Source organism: Pongo pygmaeus, chromosome 7 (genome assembly GCF_028885625.2).
Source record: "Pongo pygmaeus isolate AG05252 chromosome 7, NHGRI_mPonPyg2-v2.0_pri, whole genome shotgun sequence".
NCBI lineage: Eukaryota > Metazoa > Chordata > Mammalia > Primates > Hominidae > Pongo > Pongo pygmaeus.
The window spans coordinates 39,535,839-39,560,474 of NC_072380.2; the positions used below are offsets into that span (position 1 = coordinate 39,535,839).

At 34.4% G+C, this 24,636-nt stretch overlaps 1 protein-coding gene across 23 annotated transcripts in view; it reads left to right on the top strand.

Annotated features, from left to right (window-relative positions):
* Positions 1 to 24,636, top strand: part of ADAM32 (ADAM metallopeptidase domain 32) — a 207,246-nt gene that overhangs the window by 159,413 nt on the left and 23,197 nt on the right. For all 23 annotated transcript variants that reach the window (XM_054499103.2, XM_063668672.1, XM_054499101.2 and 20 more), the window contains 3 exons: positions 2,903 to 2,986; positions 11,122 to 11,224; positions 13,892 to 14,048. In XM_054499103.2, the coding sequence (XP_054355078.2) occupies positions 2,903 to 2,986; positions 11,122 to 11,224; positions 13,892 to 14,048 (344 nt within the window). The remainder of the gene's footprint in view (positions 1 to 2,902; positions 2,987 to 11,121; positions 11,225 to 13,891; positions 14,049 to 24,636) is intronic.

Genomic DNA, 24,636 nt, shown 5'->3' on the forward strand with positions numbered 1-24,636 from the left:
TGAATTCTGTCAGAGATTAATAAAAGAACTGGTACCAATCCTACTGAAAATATTTCAAAAGATAGAGAAAGAGGGAATTTTTCCTAAATTGTTCTATGAAAGCAATATCACCCTAATATCAAAACCAGGAAAGGAAAGAACAAAAAAAGGAAAACTACAGACCAATATCTCTGGTAAACAAAAATGCAAATTTTCTCACCTAAATACTAGCTAACTGAATACAACAGCATATCAAAAAGATATTCCACCATGATCAAGTTGGTATCATACCAGAGATGCAAGTTTAGCATATACAAGTAAATAAATGTAATACAACACATAAGCAGAATTTAAAACAAAAATCATATGATCATTTCAACAGACACAGAAAAAGCATTTGACAAAATCCAACATCCCTTTATGATTAAAACCCTCAGAAAAATTGGCATAGAAGGGACATACCTTAAGGTAATAAAGGCCGTATATGGCAAAGCCACAGACAACTTTGTAGTGAATAGGGAAAAGTTGAAAGCATTTTCCCTGAGAACAGGAAGAAGATAAGGATGCCCATTTTCATCACTTCTATTCAACATAGTACTGGAGGTCCTAGCCAGAGCAATCAAACAAGAGAAAGAAAGAAAGAGAGAGTATTGAAATTGATGATGAGGAAGTCAAACTGTCACTGCTTGCCAATGATATGATCATATACCTTGGAAACCCTAAAGACTCATCTAAAAAGCTCCAAGATTTGATAAATGAATTCAGTAAAGTTTCAGGATACAAAAGTAATGTACACAAATCAGTAGCACTGCTATACACCAACAGTGACCAAGCTGAGAATCAAATCAAGAATTCAACCCCTTTTACAGTAGGTGCAACAAAACCCCCCAATATACTTAGGAATATACCTAACAAAGGAAAACTGTGAAACATTGCTGAAAGAAATTATAGATGACACAAACAAATGAAAACACATACCATGCTCATGGATGGGTAGAATCAATACTGTGGAAATGACCATACTGTCAAAAGCAATATATAAATTCAATATAATTCCCATCAAAATACCATCATCATTCTTCACAGAACTGGAAAAAACCATCCTAAAATTCATGTGGAACTGAAAAAGAGCTGCATGGGCAAACCAAGACTAAGCAAAAAAAACCAAAAAACAAAACAAAGTAAGAAAACCCAAAAAACAAATCTGGAAGCATCACATTACCTGACTTCAAACTATGCTACCAGGCTATAATCACCAGAACAGCATGGTACCACTGTAAAAATAGACACATAGACCAATGGAACAGAATACAGCTCCCAGAAATAAAGCCAGGTACTTACAGTCAACTGATAACTGATCTTTGACAAAGCAAACAAAAACATAAAGTGGGGAAAGGACACCCTATTCAACAAATGGTGGTGGGATAACTGGCAAGCCACATGTAGAAAAATGAAACTGGATCCTCATCTCTCACCTTATACAAACATCAACTCAAGATGTGTCAAAGACCAGGCAGGGGAACATCACACACCGGGGCCTGTTGTGGGGTGTGGGGAGTGGGCAGGGATAGCATTAGGAGATATACCTAATGTTAAATGATAAGTTAATGGGTGCAGCACACCAACATGGCACATGTATACATATGTAACAAACCTGCACGTTGTGCACATGTGCCCTAAAACTTAAAGAATAATAAAAAAAAGATGTATCAAAGACTTAAATATAACACTTGAAGCCATAAAAATCCTAGAAGATAACATTGGAAAAACCCTTCTAGATATTGTCTTAGGTAAAGAGTTGATGAACAAGAACCCAAAAGCAAATGCAATAAAAACAAAGATAAATAGATGGGACTTAATTAAACTAAAAAGTTTCTGCATAGCAAAAATATAATCAGCAGAGTAAACGACAACCCACAGTGGCTAAGAAAATGTGGTATATAAATACCATGGACTCCTACTCAGCCTTAAAAAGGAACAAAATAATGACATTTACAGCAACCTGGATGGAGTTGGAGTCCATTATTCTAAGTGAAGTAACTCAGAAATGGAAAACGTAACATCATATGTTCTCACTCACAAGTGGGAGCTAATCTCTGAAGACGCAAAGGCATGAGAATGATACAATAGACTTTGGGGACTTGGGGGGAAGGGTGGGAGGGGGTAAGGAATGAAAGGCTACACACTGGGTACAGTGTGCACTGCTAGGATGATGGCTGCACCAAAATCTCAGAAATCACTACTAAAAATCTTATTCGTGTAACCAAACACCACCTGTTCCCCAAAATCTATTGAAATAAAAATTAAAAAAAGAAGAAGTAGTTAAGGTTAAATGAAACTGCGGCCTTGTTCCAATCTGACTTGCATCCTTATAAAAAATAGATTTGGATACACAAAGAGACACCAGGGGCTTGTGCACGTAGAGCAAAGGCCATGTGAGGACATAGGGAGAAGGCAAGTCTAGAAGAGAGGCCTCAGGAGAAACCAACCCTGCAGACACCTTGATCTTGGACTTCCAGCTTCTAGAACTGTTAGAAAATAAATCACTATTGTTGAAGCCACTTAAGCTATGGTACTTTGTGATGTCAGCCTAAGCAAACAATATAATATCCTTATTTAGATGTTTGCTAAAACTATCTTATTTTTTAAACACTGGGTTTTTTGTTATTGTTTTAATTATTCTGCTTTAGAACTACATGAAGAAACATAGTAGTAATAATATCAATTTAAAATGCAAATAAATCACAAATGTCTTTTCTCGCAAAAAAAAAAAACCCTTCGAGAATGCAGCAAAAGCAGTACTTAGAGGAAAATTTGTATCATTGAATGGCTATGCTTTTATATTATATAATGATTTACTGTAATGTTATGATGACTGTACCCCTCTGACATTGGAACTTTTTTTGTATGTGTTTTTCTTTAGGTTTGTGTAAATCGTGAATGTGTAGAATCAAGGATAATTAAGGCTTCAGCACATGTCTGTTCACAACAGTGTTCTGGACATGGAGTAAGTAACCACATGTTTCCCTGAATCACATTTCTTGGACACTTTTTTGCATCACTCATTAATTTACTGACATTTTTTGGGTCACTACCATGTGCCAGACTCTGTTGCATCTAGCTTCAGTTGAGAGCTGAATTAAGTCATTAAATTCAGCAGCCATAATTAGTTACAGAAGACATTTTGAGTGGAATTAAATTGCTAATGACCTAAATATATATTGTTATAATTGGGTACTTTTCAGCGGGTGTTAAATTTTCTGATAAATACATTAACCTGGTTCTCAAAGGAAAGATAATTATGCTGTAATTCCTGTGTCTGTGAATATACAGGGATCATAAAAACTTGTTTTATTTATCTAATTTTAAAAATAGACTTTATTTTTTTAGAGGGGCTTCAGGTTCACAGAAACTTTGGAAAGTAGAAAGTACAGAGATTTTCCATATATCCACTCATCTTACAGAGGCACAATCTTTCCCAATTTTAACATCACACACCAGATATACAGAGAGTATTTTCATTACTCTAAAAATTCTCTGTGCTCCATCAGTTCATCCTTCTCTCTCCACTAACCCTTGGCAACCACTGATATTATTAGTTTTCCTAGATTTTTCTTTTCCAGAATGTCATTTTATTGGAATCATATAGTATGTAGCCTTTTCAGATTGGTTTCTTTCACTTAGTAATATGCATTTAATGTTTCTCCGCATTTTTCTATGGCTTGATAGCTTATTTCTTTTTAGTGCTAAATAATATTCCATTGTCTGAATGTACCATAGTTATTTATCCACTCAACTACTGAAGAACATCCTGGTTGCTTCCAAGTTTGGTAATTACAAATAAAGCTGCTATAAACATCCTTCTGCAGGTTTTTGTGTGGACATAAATTTTCACCTATTTTGAATAAATACCAAGGATTGTGGTTGCTGTATCATGTCATAAGAGTATGCTTAGTTTTGTTAGAAACTGATAAAACATCTTCGAAAGTGGCTGTACCAGTTTGCATTCCCACCAGCAGTGAATGAGAGTCCCTGTTGCTCCACATCCAAGCCAACATTTTTTGTTTTCAGTGTTTTGGATTTTGGCCATTCTCATAGGTGTGTAGTGGTATTTCATTGCTCTTTTAATTTGCATTTTACTGATGACATATGTGAGGCATATTTCATATACTTATTTTCCATCTATGTATTTTTTTTGGTGAGGGGCCTTTTAAAGTCTTTTGCCCATTTTAAAATCAAGTTGTTTGTTTTCTTGTTGAATTTTAAGTTTTCTCTTCATATTTTGAATAACAGTCACATATCCGATGTGTCTTTTGCAAATATTTTCTTCCATTCTGTGGCTTATATTTTTATTCTCTTGACAGTGCTTTTCACAGAGAATGTTTTAATTTTATGAGGCCCAGCTTCTTAATTATTTCTTTCATAGATTGTGCCTTCGGTATTGTATCTAAAAAAGTCTATGCAATACCCAAGGTCATCCAGGTTTTTTTTTTTTTTTTTCTGAGTTATCTTCTAGGAGTTTTTTATCTTTGCATTTTACATTTAGGCCTATGACCCATTCTGGATTAACTTTTTGAAGGGTGATAGGTTTGTGTCTAGATTCTTTTTTTTTTTTCCCTGCATTTTGATGTCTAGCTAGCACCAATTGTTGAAGTCTTTCTTTTCTCTACTGTATTGCTTTTGCTCCTTTGTCAGAGATCAGTTGACTAGATTTATGTTTGTCAGTTTCTGGGCTCCTTATTCTATTTCATTGATCCATTTGATTATTCTTTCTCCTATATCATATTGCCTTGATTACTACAGACTTGCAGTATGTTGAAGTTGGGTAGTGTTAGTCTTCTGACTTTGTTCTTTTTCTTTCAATGGTAATTTGACTATTCTTGATCTTTTGTGCCTCCATAGAAACTTTAGAATCAGTTTGTTGATTTCCACAAAACACCTTGCTGGGATTTTGACAGGGATTGTGTTCCATCTGTAGATCAAATTAGTAAGAACTGATATCTTGGCAATATTGAGTCTTTCTATCCATGCACATGTAATGTGTTTTCATTTATTTAGTCCTTTTTTATTTCCTTCATCAGTGTTTTGTAGTTTTTTTCATATTGATCTTATATATATTTTGTTAGATTTATACCAAGTACTTCATTTTCTGGGGGGGCTAATGCAAATAGTATCATGTCTTTAATTTCAAGTTTCATTTGTTCATTGCTGGTGTATAGGAAAATTGTTGGCTTTTGTGCATTAACCTTGTATGTTGCAACCATGCTACAATTACTTGTTAGTTCCAAGGGTTCTTCAATTCTTTTTAGATTTTCTAAGTTGATGTTTATGTCATATATGAACAAAGACAGTTTTATTTCTTCCTTCCCAATCAGCATACCTTTTTTTCTTATTTTATTGTATTAGTTAGAACTTCCTGTATGATATTGAAATAGGAGTGGTGAGAGGAGACGTCCTTGCATTGCTCCTTATCTTAGTGGGAAAGTGTCTAATATCTCACCATTAAGTATGATGTCAGCTGTAGGTTTTTTTGTTTGATATTTTGTTAGATGAAAAAATTTCCCTCTATTCCTAGTTTGCTGTTAGTTTACTTTTAAATCACAAATGAGTGTTGGCTTTTTTTGTTGTTGTTGTTTTTTTGAGATGGACTCTCGCTCTGTTGCCCAGGCTGGGGTGCAGTGGCGCAATCTCGGCTCACTGCAAGATCCGCCTCCCAGGTTCACGCCATTCTCCTGCCTCAGCCTCCCGAGTAGGTGGACTACAGGCGCCTGCCACCATGCCCGGCTAATTTTTTTGTATTTTTAGTAGAGACGGGGTTTCATCGTGTTAGCCAGGATGGTCTCGATCTCCTGACCTTGTGATCTGCCCGTCTTGGCCTCCCAAAGTGCTGGGATTTTAGGCATGAGCCACCGTGCCCGGCCTGAGTGTTGGCTTTTTAATGTTAAATGCTTTTTCTGTATTTATTGATAGGATAATGTGATTTTTCTTCTTTAGCTTATTGATGTGAGATGAAGTACATCAGCTAATTTTCTAATGTTGAACCAGTTACATGCCTGCAATAAATCTTGGTTGTGGTGTATAATTCTTTTTATGCATTGTTGAATTTGATTTACTAATGTATAGTGAGAGTTTTTTGCATCTTTGCATCTACAGACATTTTTCTGTAGTTTCCATTTCTTGTAATATTTTTCTCTAGTTTTGATATTAGGGTAAGGATGGCCTGATAGAATGAGTGAGGAAGCATCCCCTCTGCTTCTGGCTTCTGAAAGAGATTGTAAGAGATTATAGAAAATTGGTATAATTTCTCCCTTAAGTGTTTGGTAGAATTTAATAGTGAACCCATCTCAGCAAACAATTATCTGTAACATCAATTAAGAATAAGAAAAATAAAAATTTTTAGTTTACTTTCACTTAATTCCTTCTCTAATACCATTCTTTTTATGTAAATAACATTTGCTGACCTTTGTGATTTTCATTCTCTCTGAAGAATCTCTTCTGACATTTATTTCAAAGGCATGTCTACTGGTGATATATACTCTCAATTTTTGCTTGTCTGAGAGTCTTTATTTCATTTCCACTTTTGCAAGATAATTTCAAAGGATTAAATATTTCACTCCTCACTCTTTTTGCTTGTGTGGTTGCTGAAGAGAAGTCTAGTATAATTTTTATCTTTGTGCCTCTATAGATATGGTAATTTCTCCCTCTGGCTTCTTTCCAAATTTGTTCTTTATCTTTGATTTTCTGTAGTTTGAAAGTTATTATGTCTAGGTATAAATTTTTGGCATTTATCCTGATTTTTTTGTGGCATGGGTTGCTTGATCTGTGATTTGTTGTAAGACATTAATTTTGGAAAATTATCAGCTATTATTGCCTCAAATATTTCTTCTATTCCATTCTTTTTTGTCCTCTTGGTATCCTCATTACATGTATGTTATGCATTTTTTTAGTTGTCCCACAGTTCTTGGATATTCTGTTCTGTTTTTTCAACCTTTTTTTTTTTGACTTTTTAGTTTTAGAAGTTTCTATTGAGATATCCTCAAGCTCAGAGATCTTTTCTCATCTCAGCCATAATTATTATATTTACGGGCCCATCAAAAGCATTCTTCATTTCTGTTGCAGTGATTTTGATCTCTAGTACTTCTTTTTGATTCTTTCTTAGAATTTTTATCTCTCTGCCTGCACTGCCCATCTGTTCTTACATGCAGTCTACTTTATCCATTAGAGCTTTCAGCATATGAAGTATAATTGTTTTATTTATTTATTTTAATTTTATTTTTTATTGGCAATAGTTGTACCTGTTGTGGGGGTATAAATGATAATACATTCATATAATTCATAAAAATCAAATCAGTATAATTAAGATATCCATCACTTTACATATTTGTCTTTATGCTAAAACATTTGAATTTATTTTTCTAGCTATTTTTGAAATATACAATAGGTTATTTTAAACTCTGGTCATCCTACTGATCTGTCAAACACTTGGTCTTACTTCTTCTTTCAAACTGGATATTTGTACCTATTAATCAACCTGTCTTCATCCTTTCCTCCCATTACACATTCTGGCCTCTGGTAACCACCCACCTACTCTGTTTCTTCATGAATCCACTTTTTTAGCTTCCACATAAGAGTGAGAACATGTGATATTTATCTTTCTGTGCTTAGCCTATTTCATTTAACATAATGACTTCCAGTTCCATCCATGTTGCTACGAGTGATGGGATTTCATTATTTTTATAGCCTATGTTTTACATTGTGTATGTATCCCACATTTTCTTTATTTATTCATCTATTCATGGACACGTTGATTCTATATTTTGGCTATTGTGAATCGTGCTACAATAAACATGGGAGTGCAGATAGCATTTTGAAGTGTTGATTTCCATTCTTTTGGTTATTTACTCAGTAGTAGAATTGCTGGGTCATATAGTAGTTCTATTTTTAGTTTTTTTGAGGAATCTCCACACAATTTTTTATAGTGGCTGTACTAATTTACATTCCCACCTATAGTGTGTGAGGCTTTCCTTTTCTCCACAGCCTCGCCAGCACTGGCTGTTCCATCTTTTTGATAACAAAAAGATGGAGCAAAAAGAATGGTCTTTTTGTTATCCAAAAAATGGCTTTTATAAGCCATTTTAACTGGATTGAGATTATATCTCATAATTTTGATTTGCATCTCTCTCATAATTAGTGATGTTGAACATTTTTTCATATACCTGTTGGCCATTTGTATGTTTTATTTTGAGAAATGTCTATTCAGATCTTTTGCCCACTTTTTTAATCATATGATTTGTGGAGTTTTTTCCTATTGAGTTATTTGAGCTCCTTATATATTCTGATTGTCAGTCCCTTGTCAGATGGATAGTTTGGAAATATTTTTTCTTATTCTGTGGTTGTCTCTTCACTTTGTTGATTGCTTCTTTTGCTGTGTAGAATTAGCTTGGTGTAATCCCATTTGTTTATTTTTGCTTATGTTTCCTGTGCTTTTGAGGTTATATCCAAAAAATAATTACATAATCAATGTCTTAGAACTATTTTCCTACATTTTCTCCTGGTAGTTTTATAGTTTTGGTTCTTAGATTTAAGTCTTGAATACATTTTGATTTTATTTTTGTACACAGTGAAAGATAATGATCAAGTTTTATTCTTCTGCATATGGTTATGGAATTTTTCCAGCACCATCTATTGAAGAGACTGTTCTTTCTCTGTTGTACATTCTTGGTGCCTTTGTTGAAAATGAATTGGTGTAAATGCATGTATTTGTAGCCGGATTCTTTATTCTGTTCCATTGGTCTATGTGTTTGATTTTATGCCAGTACCATGGTGATTTGATTACTATAGCTCTGTAGTATAACTTGAAGTCAGATAATGTTATGCATTTGGCTTTGTTCTTTTTGCTCAGAATTGCTGACCACATATTAAGTCACCAGACAAGTCTTAACAAATTTAAGAAGACTGACATCACTCCAAGTATCTTTTCTGACCACATTAGATTGAAGCTAGAAGTTAATATGAAAAGAAAGTGGGAAAACTTAAAAAACACATGAAAACTAAATAACACACAATTGAACGACCATTGGGCTAAACAACAAATCAAAAGGGAAATTAGAAAATATCTCAAGACAAACAAAAAATGAAAAAAATAATGGGATGTGGCAAAAACAGTACTAAAGGGAAATTTATAGTGATAAATTCTTACATTAAAAAGAATAAAGATTTCAAATAAACATTCTAACTTTACACCTCAAGAAACTAGAAAAAAATTTAACAAACAAACCCCAAGTTTGCAGTAGGAGGTTATGAAGATTAGAGCACAAATAAGATAGAAAATAGAAAAATAATAGACAAAATCAAGGAAATTAAGAGTTGAGTTTTCGAAAAGATGAAAAAATGGACAAACTCTTAGGTAAAATAGCAAGAAAAAAAAGAAATAAGACTCAAAATCAGAAATGAAGGAGCGGATATTACAACTGATGTCACAGAAATTTTTTAAGAAGATACTGTGGTGTATATTTATACACCAACACTTTGGATAACCTAGAAGAAATTGATAAATTCCTAGGATGATACAACCTGCCAAGACTGAATCAAGAATAAATAGCCTGAACAGAACAACAACAAATAAAGAGATTAAATCAGTAAACAAAACTTTCTAGCGAAGAAAATCTCAGGACTAGGGGGCTTCACAAATGAATTCTGTTAAACATTTACAGAAGAATTAAACAAGAAAATAAAATTGCAGGCTAATATATCTACAAACATGCATGCAAAAATTTACAGCAAGACATTAACAAACTATATTTGCCGCACATTAAAAGAATCATACACTATGACCAAATGGGATTTATTCCTGGGATACAAGGATGGTTCAAAATACAAAGATCAATTAATGTGGTAGGCCACATTAAGAAGATGAAAGATAAATTTACTTTATGACATTATGATGCAGAAAATGCATTTGACAAAATCAAACACCCTTTCATTATAAAAACTCAATACATTAGGAATAGCAGAAAGCCTGTATGTAAAAAGTCCACAGCTAAAATTATACTCAATGGTGAAATAATGAAAGCCTTTACTTTAAGATCTATAACAATGTAAGGATACTCAGTCTCTGCACTTCCATTCAACTTAGTACTGGAATTCCTAGATGAAGCAATGAGGCAAGGAAAAGAAATAAAGGGCATCCAAATGGGAAAGTAGAAATAAAGTAGCTTCTGTTTGCAAATGCCATGATTGTATACATAGGAAACCATAAAGGTTCCATAAAACTAGTAGAAGAAATAATGAATTCAGTAAAGTTGCAGGACACAAAAACAACACTCAAAAATCAGTTACATTTTTATACATCAAAAACAGACAGTCAGGAAAGGAGATTAGTTAAACAATCCCATTTACAACAGCATCAAAAAGAATAAAATACTTAGGTTTAAAACAAACCAAGGAGGTGAAAGACTTGTACGCTGAAAACTATAAAACATGAAAAAAATTAAAGGAGACACAAAAAATTGAAAGATATTCCATGGATTGAAGAAATTAATACTGTTAAACTATCCCTAATAGTCAAAATTATCTACAGATTCAATGCAATCCTTATCAGAATCTCCAAGTTATTTTTCAAAGAAATAGAAAATAAAAAAATTATATAAGATGAAAAAAATCCAGATAATTAGAAGCAGTTTTTAAAAAGAAGAACAAAGTTTTTCAAAATATAGTACAAAGGTACAGTAACCAGAACAGTATATTATTGTCATAAAATAGAGACATATAAAGCGATGGATGAAAACAGCTCAAAGATAGACTCATATATGCTGGCTCCAGCATGTCACCGGAGGGGTCACATTTTCATTAGAATTTAAGTATGCATTTTTGAAATTGCATGGTGAATTTGTAGGTAAACATTTCAAGGTGTCAAATTTTCTTGATGCAAATATTGAGAGCCTCACTTTATAGTTTTTTTTTTTTTGCTTTGTGTGTGTGTGTGTCTGTGTTTTAGTCTAAGAAACCAAACATTTGATATGTGAGACTGTTGCTCTAAATAAACAAAATTACACTAGATTATGGTACAAAAGTAAGCTTGATGATCACCTTCTCTGAGAAAATATTTTACAACAGTCATTTAATTTTTCAAAATGATCCTAGGTGTGTGATTCCAGAAACAAGTGCCATTGTTCGCCAGGCTATAATCCTCCAAACTGCCAAACACGTTCCAAAGGATTTTCCATATTTCCTGAGGAAGATATGGGCAAGTATCTGTCTCTTTAAATATCCATTTAATAAAATTCTCAAATTGCTTATCTTCACTACAACAAAGTTCGATTTTGCCACTTACAAGGCAACTGATATTTGTAATGAAAAGGTAACCAGAATTCTCTCAAGGAATGGAAACCAAACATGCCATCTTAATCTTGCTCTCTTTTCTTTATAATTAACTAATCAATTAATTTTTTTATTTCAATAGGTTTTTGAGGAACAGGTGGATTTTGGTAACATGGATAAGTTCTTTAGTGGTGATTTCTGAGATTTTGGTGCAGCCATCACCCAAGCAGTGTATACTGTACCCAATGTGTAGTCTTTTATACCTCACCTACTCCCATCCTTCCCCTCAATACCCCAAAGTCCATTGTATCATTCTTATGCCTTTGTGTCCTCATAGCTTAGCTCCCACTTATGAGTGAGAACATATGATATTTGGTTTTCCATTCTCCAAGTGAAGAGTTACTTCACTTAGAATAATGGTCTCAAACTCCATCCAGGTTGCTGTGAATGCTATTATTTTGTTCCTTTTAATGGCTGAGTAGTATTCCATGGTGTATATATATATCACACTTTCTTTATCCACTCACAGATTGATGGGCATTTGGGCTGGTTCCATATTTTTGCAATTGCAAATTGTGCTGCTATAAACATTTGTGTGAGTATCTTTTTATGTAATGACTTTTATATAATGACTTCCTCTGGGTAGATTTCCAATAGTGGGATTGCTGGATCAAATGGTAGATCTACTTTTGGTTCTTCAAGAAATTGCCATTCTGTTTTTCGTAGTGGTTGTGCTTGTTTACTTTCCCACCAACAACGTAAAAGCGCTCCCCTTTAAGCACATCCATGCCAACATCTATTATTTTTTGATTTTTAAATTATGACCATTCTTGCAGGAGTAAGGTGGTATTGCGTTGTGGTTTTGATTTGCATTTCCCTGATCATTAGTGATGTTGAGCATTTTTTCATGTTTGTTGGCCATTTGTATATCTTCTTTTGAGAGTTTCCTGTTTATGTCCTTAGCCCATTTTTTGATGGAATTCCTTTTTTCCTTGCTGATTTGTTTGAGTTCCTTATAGATTGTGGATATTAGTTCTTTGTCAGATGCATAGTTTGTGAAGATTTTCTCCCACTCTGTGGGTTGTCTGTTTACTCTGCTGATTATATCTTTTGCTTCGCAGAAGCTTTTAAATTTAATTAAGTCCCTTCTATTTATCTTTGTTTTTGTTGCATTTGCTTTTGGGTTCTTGCTCATGAACGCTTTGCCTAAGCCAATGTCTAGAATAGTTTTCTGATGTTATATTCTAGAATTTTTATGGTTTCAGGTCTTAAATTTAAGTCTTTGATCCCTCTTGAGTTGATGTTTGTATAAGGTGAGAGATGAGGATCCAGTTTAATTCTTCTACATATGGCTTGCCAGTTATCCCAGTGTCATTTGTTGAATAGGGTGTCCTTTCCCCATTTTATGTTTTTGTTTGCTTTGTTGAAGATCAGTTGGCTGTACGCACTTGGCTTTATTTCTGGATTCCCTATTCCATTCCATTGGTCTGTGTGTCTATTTTTATCAGTACGATGCTGTTTTGGTGACTATAGCCTTATTGTCTATGGCCATACCAGCCTGAATGTGCCCGATCTTGTCTTGCTCTTTTTTCTAACATTAAAATATCATAATTCAAGCTGAATACCTTTTAAAATTTCTCTTTCCTGATACCATTGACTTTATCTTTTAGAATATTTTCAACCTCTCTTCCTCAGCTTTATGACTGATCCTGTGACCTCAGCTCTAAACAAACGACATTTGCTCTGTGTCTAGTACTGTTACTGTGTTTCTGTTATAGAAGAAACGAAATAGAAGACAAGATTTTACTCTGAAGGAGTTTATCATTTAAATCAGAAAAATCCATCAATTTCTGCTTAGGAGATGACAGAAGTGATGCTGGCATATTATTCTGTTTGTGCCCCACAGCTTCCATTTCTGTCATTAATTCATTTATTGAGTTAGCAAATGTTTATTGAAGTCTTAATATATGCCAGGTTCAGGTGCTGGTCTACACACTGGGGATGTACAGTGAGCAAAATGAAGTTCTTCTCCTCATGGAGTTTAGAGAATATGTTTAGGTCTATGTATCCAGTGATAGCAAGGGACAGAATTAGGATTAGGAATCAATTCTTCTAATTTTTATGCCAGTGCCCTTTTAGTAGTATTGCAATGACCCCATTTATAAACATGATCCCCAAGGCCAAAAGCCAACAATCTACCAAAGAAAAGTAGGATATACACAAATACACTGAATTCCTTTGATAATGCACCTTGTAAGAGTGCGTTTTTGGATAAGCATGCAATTACACCATCCCATGTTGTATATCGTTGAATTTTTTTGTCCCTACTTAGAGGGTTATAGTGAGATTTTGCTGTAGCTGCTGTGAGACTTGAATACTCTTGAACTTTCTAAAACTTGGTTTCCCTGCTTTTAGAATGAAAGGTTGTAGAGATAGCCCCAAGGATTATGATTACAATTCTATAATGATTTTTTCCATGTTCCTTGAATAACAATACAAATTCAGAACATTTTAATGAATGTGTTGCAACTTGAAAGTAAAAGTAGATAGTTTAATTTTTTTATTTTGATTTTTTTTGTATTTCTGTTTTTAGGTTCAATCATGGAAAGAGCATCTGGGAAGACTGAAAACACCTGGCTTCTAGGTTTCCTCATTGCTCTTCCTATTCTCATTGTAACAACTGCAATAGTTTTGGCAAGGAAACAGTTGAAAAAGTGGTTCGCCAAGGAAGAGGAATTCCCAAGTAGCGAGTAAATTGCATTTGTGTTCCGAAGTTAAACATTAGTACCATTTGAATCTAGTTATATGTAAGACAATATCACGAGCAGCAGCAATACTTTACATATCACTGGGATTTTGAGTATTACATCAATATGTCATTTAATTTTATGAGGTAGCTGTGAATACTTGTTTTTAAGACACAAAGATTTGGAAGTGTAGTTTACATAGTTTGCCAAAGTCATTGAACTGTTCGTTGAGAGAGGAAGAAGTCAAATGTGTAATATCTGTTCTTTTCTTATCAAAGGGGATAATCTGTATCATCTACAGCAGAAGTATTTATTAAAAATGCAGATTTCTGGGCCTTACTACAGACTAAATATTTTAATTCACATTGCTGGCTCATATAAGAAATAATTTTAAAAATATTCTTTGGGTTAAATTTTCAGAAGGGAAATTTATAATTTAGATTATTACATTTTTATTTTTCAAGACATAATTCAAACACTAAGACAGAGAACAACGTGACAAACATCCTCTTGCCCACCATGGGAAATAAACAGATGTTAATATTTTTCTTGTTTCTCTTATAAAATAAGCCATTGTATTTGCAGCTGCAATTCCTTCTGGTATGATCCGCTTCCCTCCCTGTAGAGGATGTCTACACTGAATGTTTGTGTATCTTACATGTTTTTAATACACGTGGCATTATCCATATCCCATAACTTACCTAGTATTGTTTTATGTATAATTTTAAATAGCTATACTTTCTCTGCAGATGCATTTCTTTTTCAATTTTGGTTTGTTTGTTTTGTCTTTTTTTTTCTTTTTTTGTGAGCAGTCTGCTCAGAGGTGTTTTTATTTTATTAGTAATTTGAAACAGAACTTTTGGTTTCATTGAGGTCTCTATTTCTATTGTTTTTTATATTAAGTTTTGCTCTTTTTCCTCCTTTCTGGTCTTTTTACCTTTGCTCTGTTGTGACTCTGGATTTCTTGATTTTAATGCTTTATTAGTTTTCAACCCTTCTTATTTTCTAAAATAAGAAATACCTTAATAGCAAAAACCTTCTCCATATATATCATTTTCTCTATACTCTCCAGTTTTTAAATGATAGTCGACATTCAGTTAAAAAAATTTGAAAAATCTAGCAGGATTTCTTGTTTAAGTAATGAATCAATTGTAGTCTTTAGTTTTCAATTATATGATTTATTTTCATTGTTTTAAAAATAATTTTCTAATTTTATTAGCTTATTTTGAGAAACTTGTCTATGTGATTCTCTTAAATGTTGGAACAAAAAATGAAGTAAATTTTTATAAATGTGTAAGCTTGATATGTGTCCTCCAATGTTTTTAGGACAAACTTTTAAATTGTGTTGTTTCAAATCATTTTTATACATACTGGGTTTTTTTTCCTGTCTGTTGGATACTTTGTCTTCTGTGAGAGGCAAAGTAAAATTTTCAGTGGGTTGTAGCTTTCCCTCTGATTGTTGAAATTTTCGCTTCAGATATTCTGAGGCAGTGACTAAATGCATAATGTTTATTTTAGTTAAGTTTTCTTGGTGTATTTTCCTTTAATCATTACTAATAATATCTTAAATACAATTTTCACTGTTTTAGATTGCTATATCAACTTTCTCTTTAAAAATGACGTTTACCTGGTACATCTTTTTTCGTTTTTTTCTCAATCTGTCTTTGCATTTAGCTGGTGTCTTATAACAGCCTTTATATGAAATGCACTAATGGAGTTTGTTATGCTCATATGCTTAATGCATGATGACTTATGTTTAGGCTGAAATTTGCCATCCTATTTTTTTCCTATTTACCATGTTTTTTGGTATTTTTTTTCTTTTTCTATAATCTATTTTCTTGGTTTCATTTTTCTTTCTTTTTTGAGACGAAGCTTCGCTCTTGTTGCCCAGGCTGGAGTGCAGAGGCGCAATCTTGGCTCACTGCAACCTTAGCTCCACGGGTTCAAGTGATTCTCCTGCCCCAGCCTCCCCAGAAGCTGGTATTACAGGTGTGCACCACCATGCCTGGCTAATTTTTTGTATTTTTAGTAGAGACGGGGTTTCTCCATGTCAGCAGCTGGTCTCGAATGGTTTCATTTTTCTGTTCTTTTTTTTTTTCTTTAACTCTGGACATTTTTGTATTCTGTTTTTGTCTTAGTGATTTTCTTTACATTTTAGTATTTGTAGTTAATGTTATATAATGTCTAAATTTAATCATTACATATAGTCTTCTTGGAAATAACCCAAGGACTTCAGTCATTTAACTCCTTCCATTTTCAATGTTTGTCATTTGACTTTCAAATTTCTCCCAAATAAGTCAGTGTTATTTTTGTTATTATCATCTTTATGTTTAGTCAGTGAATACTAGGATTTTCCAGTATATTTCCCAGTCTTACTCACCATTCCTTTTCTAAAAATTGTTTTGTTTTGAAATAATTTATGGACAAAAAGTTGCGAAAATTGCACAGGGCTCTCATGTACACTTTGCCTAGCTTTTTCCAATGATAACATCTTACATGAACACTGTATTTCCACAGCCAGTATAATGGTATTGGTACAATACTTTTAATACAACTAAAGATCTTATTCAGATTTGCTAGTGTTTGTATGCATTCATTTATGTGTGTGTATAGTATTACCACATTTTATCATGTGATTTGTTTACCAACACCACAATCATAATTCCTGTTGGAATCCTACTTTTTCATTCTAGGTTCAATTATCTTTTTTCCCTTAGATTTATTGTGATATGATTGACAAATAAAAATTGATGATTTGCCTGATATATGTATATGCTGTAAAATGATTATCACGATTACTGTAATTAACACATCCATCACCTCATATAATTACCTCTTTTTGTGTATGTAGTGAGAACACTTAAGATCTACTCCCTTAGCAAATGTCAAGTTTTTTACATATAAGGTCATGTCATCTGAAAACAGAGACAACTTCTTCCTATTCAATTTGGATTTCCTTTTCTTCTTATTTCTTTTCTAATTCCTGTGGCTAGGCCTTCTAGTACTATGTTGAATAGAAATGGCGAGAGGGGCTTCTTGTTTTATTCTTGATCTTAGACCAAAACTTTTATTGATAGCTTTTCACTGTTAAGTTTAATGTAGCTGTGGGCTTGTAATACATGGCTTTTGTTATGTTGCAGTATATTTCTTCTATGACGAACTGTTGCGAGTTTTAATTAAATATGTTGAATTTTGTTTCCTGTATCTGTTGAGTATATTTTCAGCCATCCTTGCATCACAAATATAAATCCCACTTGATCATGGTGTATGATTCTTAAAATGTTCTGTTAAAGTCAGTTCACTAGTATTTTGTTGAAGATTTTTACATCTATGTTAATCAAGGATATTGGCCTATTATTTTCTTTTCTTATAATGTCCTTGTCTAACTTTGGTATCAGAGTAATACTGGCCTTATAAAATGTGTTTGAAAGTGTTCCCTACTCTTCAGTTTTTTGGAGGAGTCTGAGAAGGATTAGTATTAATTATGTTATAAAAGTTTGGTAGAATTTACCAGTGAAACCATCTGGTTCTGTTTTTTTCTTTGTCGGGAGATTTTTTTTTAATTGCAAGTTTTATTTTTTCATATATTTTTAAATTTTCCAAATAATAATTGTACATATCCATGGGGCACACAGGGATGTTTCAGTATATATAATGTATAGTGATCAGATCAAGGTAATTAGCAGATATATCATTCAAATATTTATCATTTCTTTGTATTGGGAGGAGTCAGTATCCTCCTTCTAGCTATTTGAAACTATATATTATTGTTAACTATAGTCATCCTACAGTGATATAAAGAATTAGAACTTTTTTCTCATATCTCGCTGTAACTTTGTAGACTTTAACAAATCTTTCCTTATCCCTCCATCCCCCCTAACCTTCACAGCCTCTAGTATCTTCTATTCTACATTTTACTTCTGAGATCAACTTTTTTTTAGCTTCCACATATGAGTGAGAACATGCGGTGTTTAACTTTCTGTTCCTGGCTTATTTCACTTAACAACATACTTCAGTTCCATCTGTGTTGTGGTGAATGACAGGATTTTATTTTCGTGGCTAAATGATATTCCATTGTGTATCTACACCACATTTTCTTTATCCATCTATTGTTGGAAACAGGTTGATTCCGTATCTTGACTATTATAAATAGTGCTGCAGTAGACATGGTGGTGCAAATGTCTCTTCGATACAATGGTTTCCTTTCCTTTGGATAAATACCCAGTGGTGGGATTTCTCATTCATATGGTAGTTGCTTTTGTTGTTTTTTGAGGAGCTGCCCTGCTGTTCTGCATAGTGGCTATCCTAGTTTACATTCCCATAAACAGTGTCCCTTTTCTCTGCATTCTTGCCAGCATTTGTTATTTTTTTTTTGTCTTTTTGATAAAAGCCATACTAACTGGTGTGAGAGATTACCTCATTGTGGTTTTGATTTGCATTTCTATGATTATTAGTGATGTTGAACATTTTTTCTCATATTTGTTGGCCATATGTGTGTCTCCTTTTGAGAAATGTCTGTTCAGTTTATCTGCCCATTTTTAAATCTAATTGTTTGCTTTTTTCCTGTTGAGATATTTGAAATCATTGTATATTCTTGGTATTAATCCAGCAGTTTTCAAATATATTCTCATGTTCTGTAGGTTGTCTTTTCACTATGCTGTTTCTTTTGCTGTGCAGACACTTTTTAATTTGATATAATCCCATTTGTTTATTTTTGCTTTTGTCACCTGTGCTTTTGAAGTCTTATTTATAAAATCTTTTCCCAGACCAATGTCCTGATCATTTCCCCTATGTTTTCTTCTATGAGTTTCATTATTTTGGATTTTATATGTAGGCCTTTGATCCATTATGAGTTGTTGTTTTTTTTTCTGGTATAGACTGAGAGGTAGGGGTCCAGTTTCATTCCTATGCATGTGGATATCCAGTTTTCCCCAGGGCTATTTAATGAAGAGACTGCCCTTTCTCCAATGAATATTCTTGGCACCTTGTCAAAATTCAATTGGCTGTAGATATGTGGATTCACTTCTGGGTACTCTATTCTGTTCCATTAGTCTAAGTGTCTGTTTTCATGCCAGTATCATGCTGTTTTGGCTTCTCAGCTTTGTGGTATATTTTGAGTCTGGTAGTACAATTCTTCCAGCTTTACTCTTTTTTCTCAGGATTGTTTGGCTATTCAGGGCCTTTTGTAGTTGGGAGTTTTTGATTATTCCTGCAATCTTCTACTTCTTATTTGATATGTTCAGATGTTCCCCTCCCTTCCTACCTCCCTCCTTCTCTCCATCCCTCCCTCCCTCTTTCTCTCTTCCCCTTTTTCTCCCTCTCTCTCTTTCACTCCCTCTCTCTACTTCTCTCTTTCTTTCCTTCCATCCTTTCTTTTTCTCTTGCTCTGTCACCCAGGCTGGAGTGCAGTAGTGTGTTTTAGGCTCACTGCAACCTCCCCTTCCCAGGTTCAAGTGATTCTCGGGCCTCAGCCTCCAGAGTAGCTGGGACAACAGGTGCGCCCCACCATGCCTGGCTATTTTTTTTTAAATTTTTAATACAGATGGGGTTTCACCATGTTGGCTAGGCTGGTCTCAAATTCCTGGCCTCAAGTGATCTGCCCACCTTGGCTTTGCAAAGTGCTGGGATTATAGGTGTGAGGCACCAGGCTTGGTTAGGTGTTCTGTTTACGATTCAGTCTTGATATGTTGTATCTTTCTTGGAATTTATCCATTTCTCCTATTTATTCAGTTTGCATATATTTGCTGTAGGTTCCATTTTATTCTGGAGGAAGTACATTACAGTGATGTTCTACATGTAATAATCTGTTTGATGTTTATTACTGAATTTTTTTGTTTTATGTTCAATATTAATTATAGGTTATATGGGTATGGAACTTTAGGTGAACAGTTATTTTTGTAAGCCTTTTAAGGATATGCCTTTAAATTTTAGCATGTACTGTTTATGGGATGTCTGCTATCAGTCTAATCAATTCATTTTTTATCTTTATACTTAAACTTTATTTTTCTATAAGTTATGAAAATTTTCAGCCCTTATCTCTGCAATAATGACTTCCCCATTCTGCCTTTTTTTCTCCTTCTGAACTTCCTGTACTTTAGTGTCCCCATTCTAGCCTCCATGGTTGTGGTGGTGGTTGTTCTCTATTTCCTCCTTTTTCTTCACCTTCTTTTCTTCCTTTTCATTGTTTTTCTTTTGCGATTGGAATAGGGCTTTTAAAAACTGGGGTATAATTTACATATCATGAAATTCATTATTTTTTAGTGCATGCAGTGTTAAGAGTTTAGCAAATATATACACATACCACTAGCTCAATAAAATATAGAGCAGTTCTGTCATCCAAAAAATTTTGTCTCACCCCACTCCAGTTCGGGGCACTAGTGGATCTGTTTTCTGTGCCTACAGTTTTGCCCATCAGAACTTTGTATAAATGGATTAATACATTATGCGGTCTTTCCAGTCTGGTTTCTATACCATAGCTAATATATTTGAAATCCAACCATGTTATTATGTGTATCAATAGTTTGCTCTCTTTTAAATATATTGTTTTATTGATATATAGTTGATATACAATAATTTGCACATATTTTCAGTGTATAATTTGATGTTTTGATAATTTGAAAAGTAACACCCATTAAACCATCGACATAATCAAGATGATAAAGGTATCTGTAGCCCTCAAGAAATTTCTTATTTCCCTTTGTAATCCCCTTCCTTAGCCTTTTCCTCCCATTTCCTGTCTATCCCCAGATTACCACTTTGTTTTTCTTTTTCAAATTTTAATTTAGGTTCAGGGGGTACATGTGCATGTTTTTTACAGGGTTAAATTGTGTGTCACTGGGGTTTGGTATATAAATGATTTCATCCCCCAGGTAATGAGCATAATACTTGTAACTGATCTGTGTAAGGTTTTAGTTTCTTCATGGTTCAGTCATGGTAGGTTGTGTGTTTCTATGTATTCGTCTGTTTCTTCTAGGTTTTCTAGTTTGTGTGTATAGAGGTGTTTGTAATTTCTGAAGATTTTTAAAAATTTCTGTGGGGTCAGAGGTATTGTCACTTTGGTCATTTCTTAGTGTGTTTATTTGGATCATCTCTTTTTAAATTAATCTAGCTAGTGGTCTATCAATCTTATTTGTTCCTTAAAAAAGAAGCTTTCAGTTTTATTGATCTTTTCTCTGGATTATTTTGTCTCAGTTTCATTCAGTTCAGTTTGGATTTTGCTATTTATTTTCTTCTAGCTTCGGGGTTGGTTTGCTCTTGTTTTCCTAGGTCTTCTAGGTGTGATGTTAGGTTGTTAACCTGAGATCTTTCTAACTTTTTGATGTATGCATTTAGCACTATAAAGTTTCCTCTTAACACTACTTTAGCTGTGTCCCGGAGTTTCTGTTATGTTATATGTTTGTTTATATTAGTTTCAAAGAATTTTTTTATTTCTGCCTTAATTTCATTATTTACCAAAAAGTCATTCAGGAGCAGGTTAATTTCTACGTGATTGTATGGTTTTGAAATTTCTTGGCATTGATTTCTGTTTTTATTGCACTGTGGTCTGAGAGTGTGTTTGGTATGATTTAAGTTTTTAAGAATTTTTTGAGAAGTGCTTTATGACTGAGCATGTGGTCTTTCTTTGAGTATGTGCTATGTCCTGATGTGAAGAATTTATATTGTGGTGCTGTTGGGTGGAGTATTTTGTAGATGTCTGTTAGGTCTATTTGGTCAAGTGCCGCGTTTAGGTCCCAAATACCTTTGTTAGTTTTCTGCCTCAATGATCTGCATAACACTTGCAGGGGGTGTTAAAGTCTCCCACTGAAATAGTCTCCCACACGATTATTGTGTGGTTCTCAACATCTCTTCGTAGGTCTCTAGGAACCTGTTTTATGAATCCAGGTGTTACACTGTTGGGCCCATATATATTTAGGATCATTAAGTCTTGTTGAATTGAACCCTTTATCACTATGTAATGCTCTTCTTTGTCCTTTTTTATTGTTTTTGGTTTAAAGTTTGTTTTATCTTAAATAAGAAAGCAACTTCTGCTCTTTTTTATACTTTGTTTGCTTGATGGATCTTTCTCCTTCCCTTTACTTTAAGCTTATGAGTGTCACTGCAGGTGAGATGGTCTTTTGAAGACAGCATGTAGTTGGATCTTGCTTCTTTATACACTTTGCCACTCTGTGTCTTTAAGTGGGGCATTTATCCCATTTACATTCAACATTAATATTGTTATGTGCAGATTTGATCCTGTCATCATGTGTTAGCTGGTTGTTATGTAGATTTGATTATATATTTGCTTTATAGTGTCAGGGGGCTATGCGTGTAAGTATAATTTGTGGTGGCAGGTAGCTGGTTGTTATATAGATTTGATTATATATTTGCTTTATAGTGTCAGGGCTATGCATGTAAGTATGATTTTGTGGTGGCAGGTAGCTGGTTGTTATATAGATTTGATTACATATTTGCTTTATAGTGTCGGGGGCCTATGTATGTAAGTATGGTTTTGTGGTGGCAGGTAATGGTCTTCCCTTTCCATGTTTTGCTTTCCCTTAAGGACCTGTTATAAGGTAGGTATGGTGGTAACAAATTCCCTTAGCATTGGCTTGTTTGAAAAAGATTTTATTTTTCCTCTGCTTATAAAGCTTAGTTTGGCTGGATATACAGTTTTTGGTTGAAATTTCTTTTCTTTAAGGATGCTGAATATAGGTCCCCAATCTCTTCTGACTTGTAAGGTTTCTGCAGAAAATTCTGCTGTTAGCCTGTTGGGGTTCCCTTTGTAGGTGACCTGCCCCTTCTCCCAAGCTGCCTTTAAGATTTATTCTTTCACATTGCCTTTGGAGAATCTGATGACTATGTGTCTTGGGGATGGTCATCTTGTATGGTATCTCACAGAGGTTCCCTGAATATCCTGAATTTGCATGTCAACATCTCTAGTGAGGTTGGGAAAATTTTTGTGGAAATATCCTCCAATATGTTTTCCAATTTGCTTGCTTTCTCTTCGTCTCTTTCAGGAATGCCAGCGAGTCCCAGGTCTGGTCACTATGTAATCACATGTTACTCTGATATTTTGTTCATTTAAAAAATTATTTTTCCTTTTTTCTAGTCTGCCTGTGTTGTTTCAAAGAAATGGTCTTCAAGCTCTGAGATTCTTTCCTCAGCATGGTCTATTCTGTTATAATGCTTTCAATTGCTTTATGAAATTCCTGTAGTGAGTTTTTCATTTCCAGAAGTTCAGTTTATTTTTCTCTTAAAATGGCTATGTCATCTTTTAACTCTTGGACCATGTTGCTGTGTTCCTTGGCTTGAGTTTCTACCTTCTGTATGTCGATGAGCTTCCTTGCCATCCAGAATTAGTATTATATGTCTGTCATTATAGCCATTTCAGTCTGGGTTAAGAACAATAGCTGGAGAGCTATTGTGGTTGTTTGGTGTTAAGAAGACACTGTGTCTTTTTGAGTTGTCAGAGTTCTTGCATTGATTCTTTCTCATTTGTGTGGGCTGATGTTCCCTTAATCTTTGAAATTGCTGTCTTTTGTATGGAGCTTTCTGCTTTTACATTCTCTGATACCTTAAGGGTTTCACTGTGGTATAAGTTAGGCTTAGGCAATTGGCTTCATTTCTGGATGCTTTCAGGGGGTCAAGGCTCAAATTAGCCTTCCTGGGGTATGTGCTCTATCCCTGGGGGGTTGGGACCCGGCCTGTGTCTTTGTTCTCTGTCCCCTTAATGTTAAACCCCTGCTGCACTGGAGAGGCCAAGGTGATCCCAGTCTGCTGGCAACAACCCTCCAATGGGGGCTGCCAGCAAAAGCACTGGGGTGGGCCAGTGGTGGGTCCATGTATATGTGCATGCAGGCAGGGTAAGTGGGGGTTCCCCCATTTGTGCATGCAGGCAGGGTGGTGAGGGTTCTGTGTGCCCATGCGCACTGGTAAGGGGGTGGAGAGAGGCTGTGCTGGTGGGGAAAGGCTGCAGGCTGGTATCCAAGACTACTACTAATCTGCTTCTGTCACTACAGTTTACAGTTCCTTTTCTAGAATTTTATATAAATGAAATCATATCATATGATTATATGTACTTTGTCTGGATTATTTACATCACCATAATTATTTTGATATTTATACATGCTTTTGTGTGTGTCAATAGTTTGTTCCTTTTTATTGCTGAGAACTACTCAGCTGTATGAATATACCTTAATTTTTAAAAATCTGTTTATCTGTTGATGAATATTTGGGTTATTTCCAGTTTATAGGTGTTATAAATGAAGCTGTTGTGAACCGCTGGAAACAAATGCTCAGTGCCACAAAGAAGAACCAGCACTGAGACAAAGGATCTCTCAGCAAGGCAAATTTACTTCTGCAGAAGGGTGCTTCTCATAGTTCTGGTTGCCATGAGAGCACCCCGAACAGAGGAAAGCAGGGGTTTTTATTTCTAACGCAGCTTGTCCCTGCTACTGTGTCATGCCTCCATTGGCTGGAATTGGACTGCACAATCTAAGCTGAACCCGGTTGACTAACTTGAAAAGTGCAGGAATGCGGTTACACTGGTGGGAAGGTGGGAAGATCAGTTTCGGCAGGAGTAGCCACTGCAATGGGAGAGGTAATTTACAGA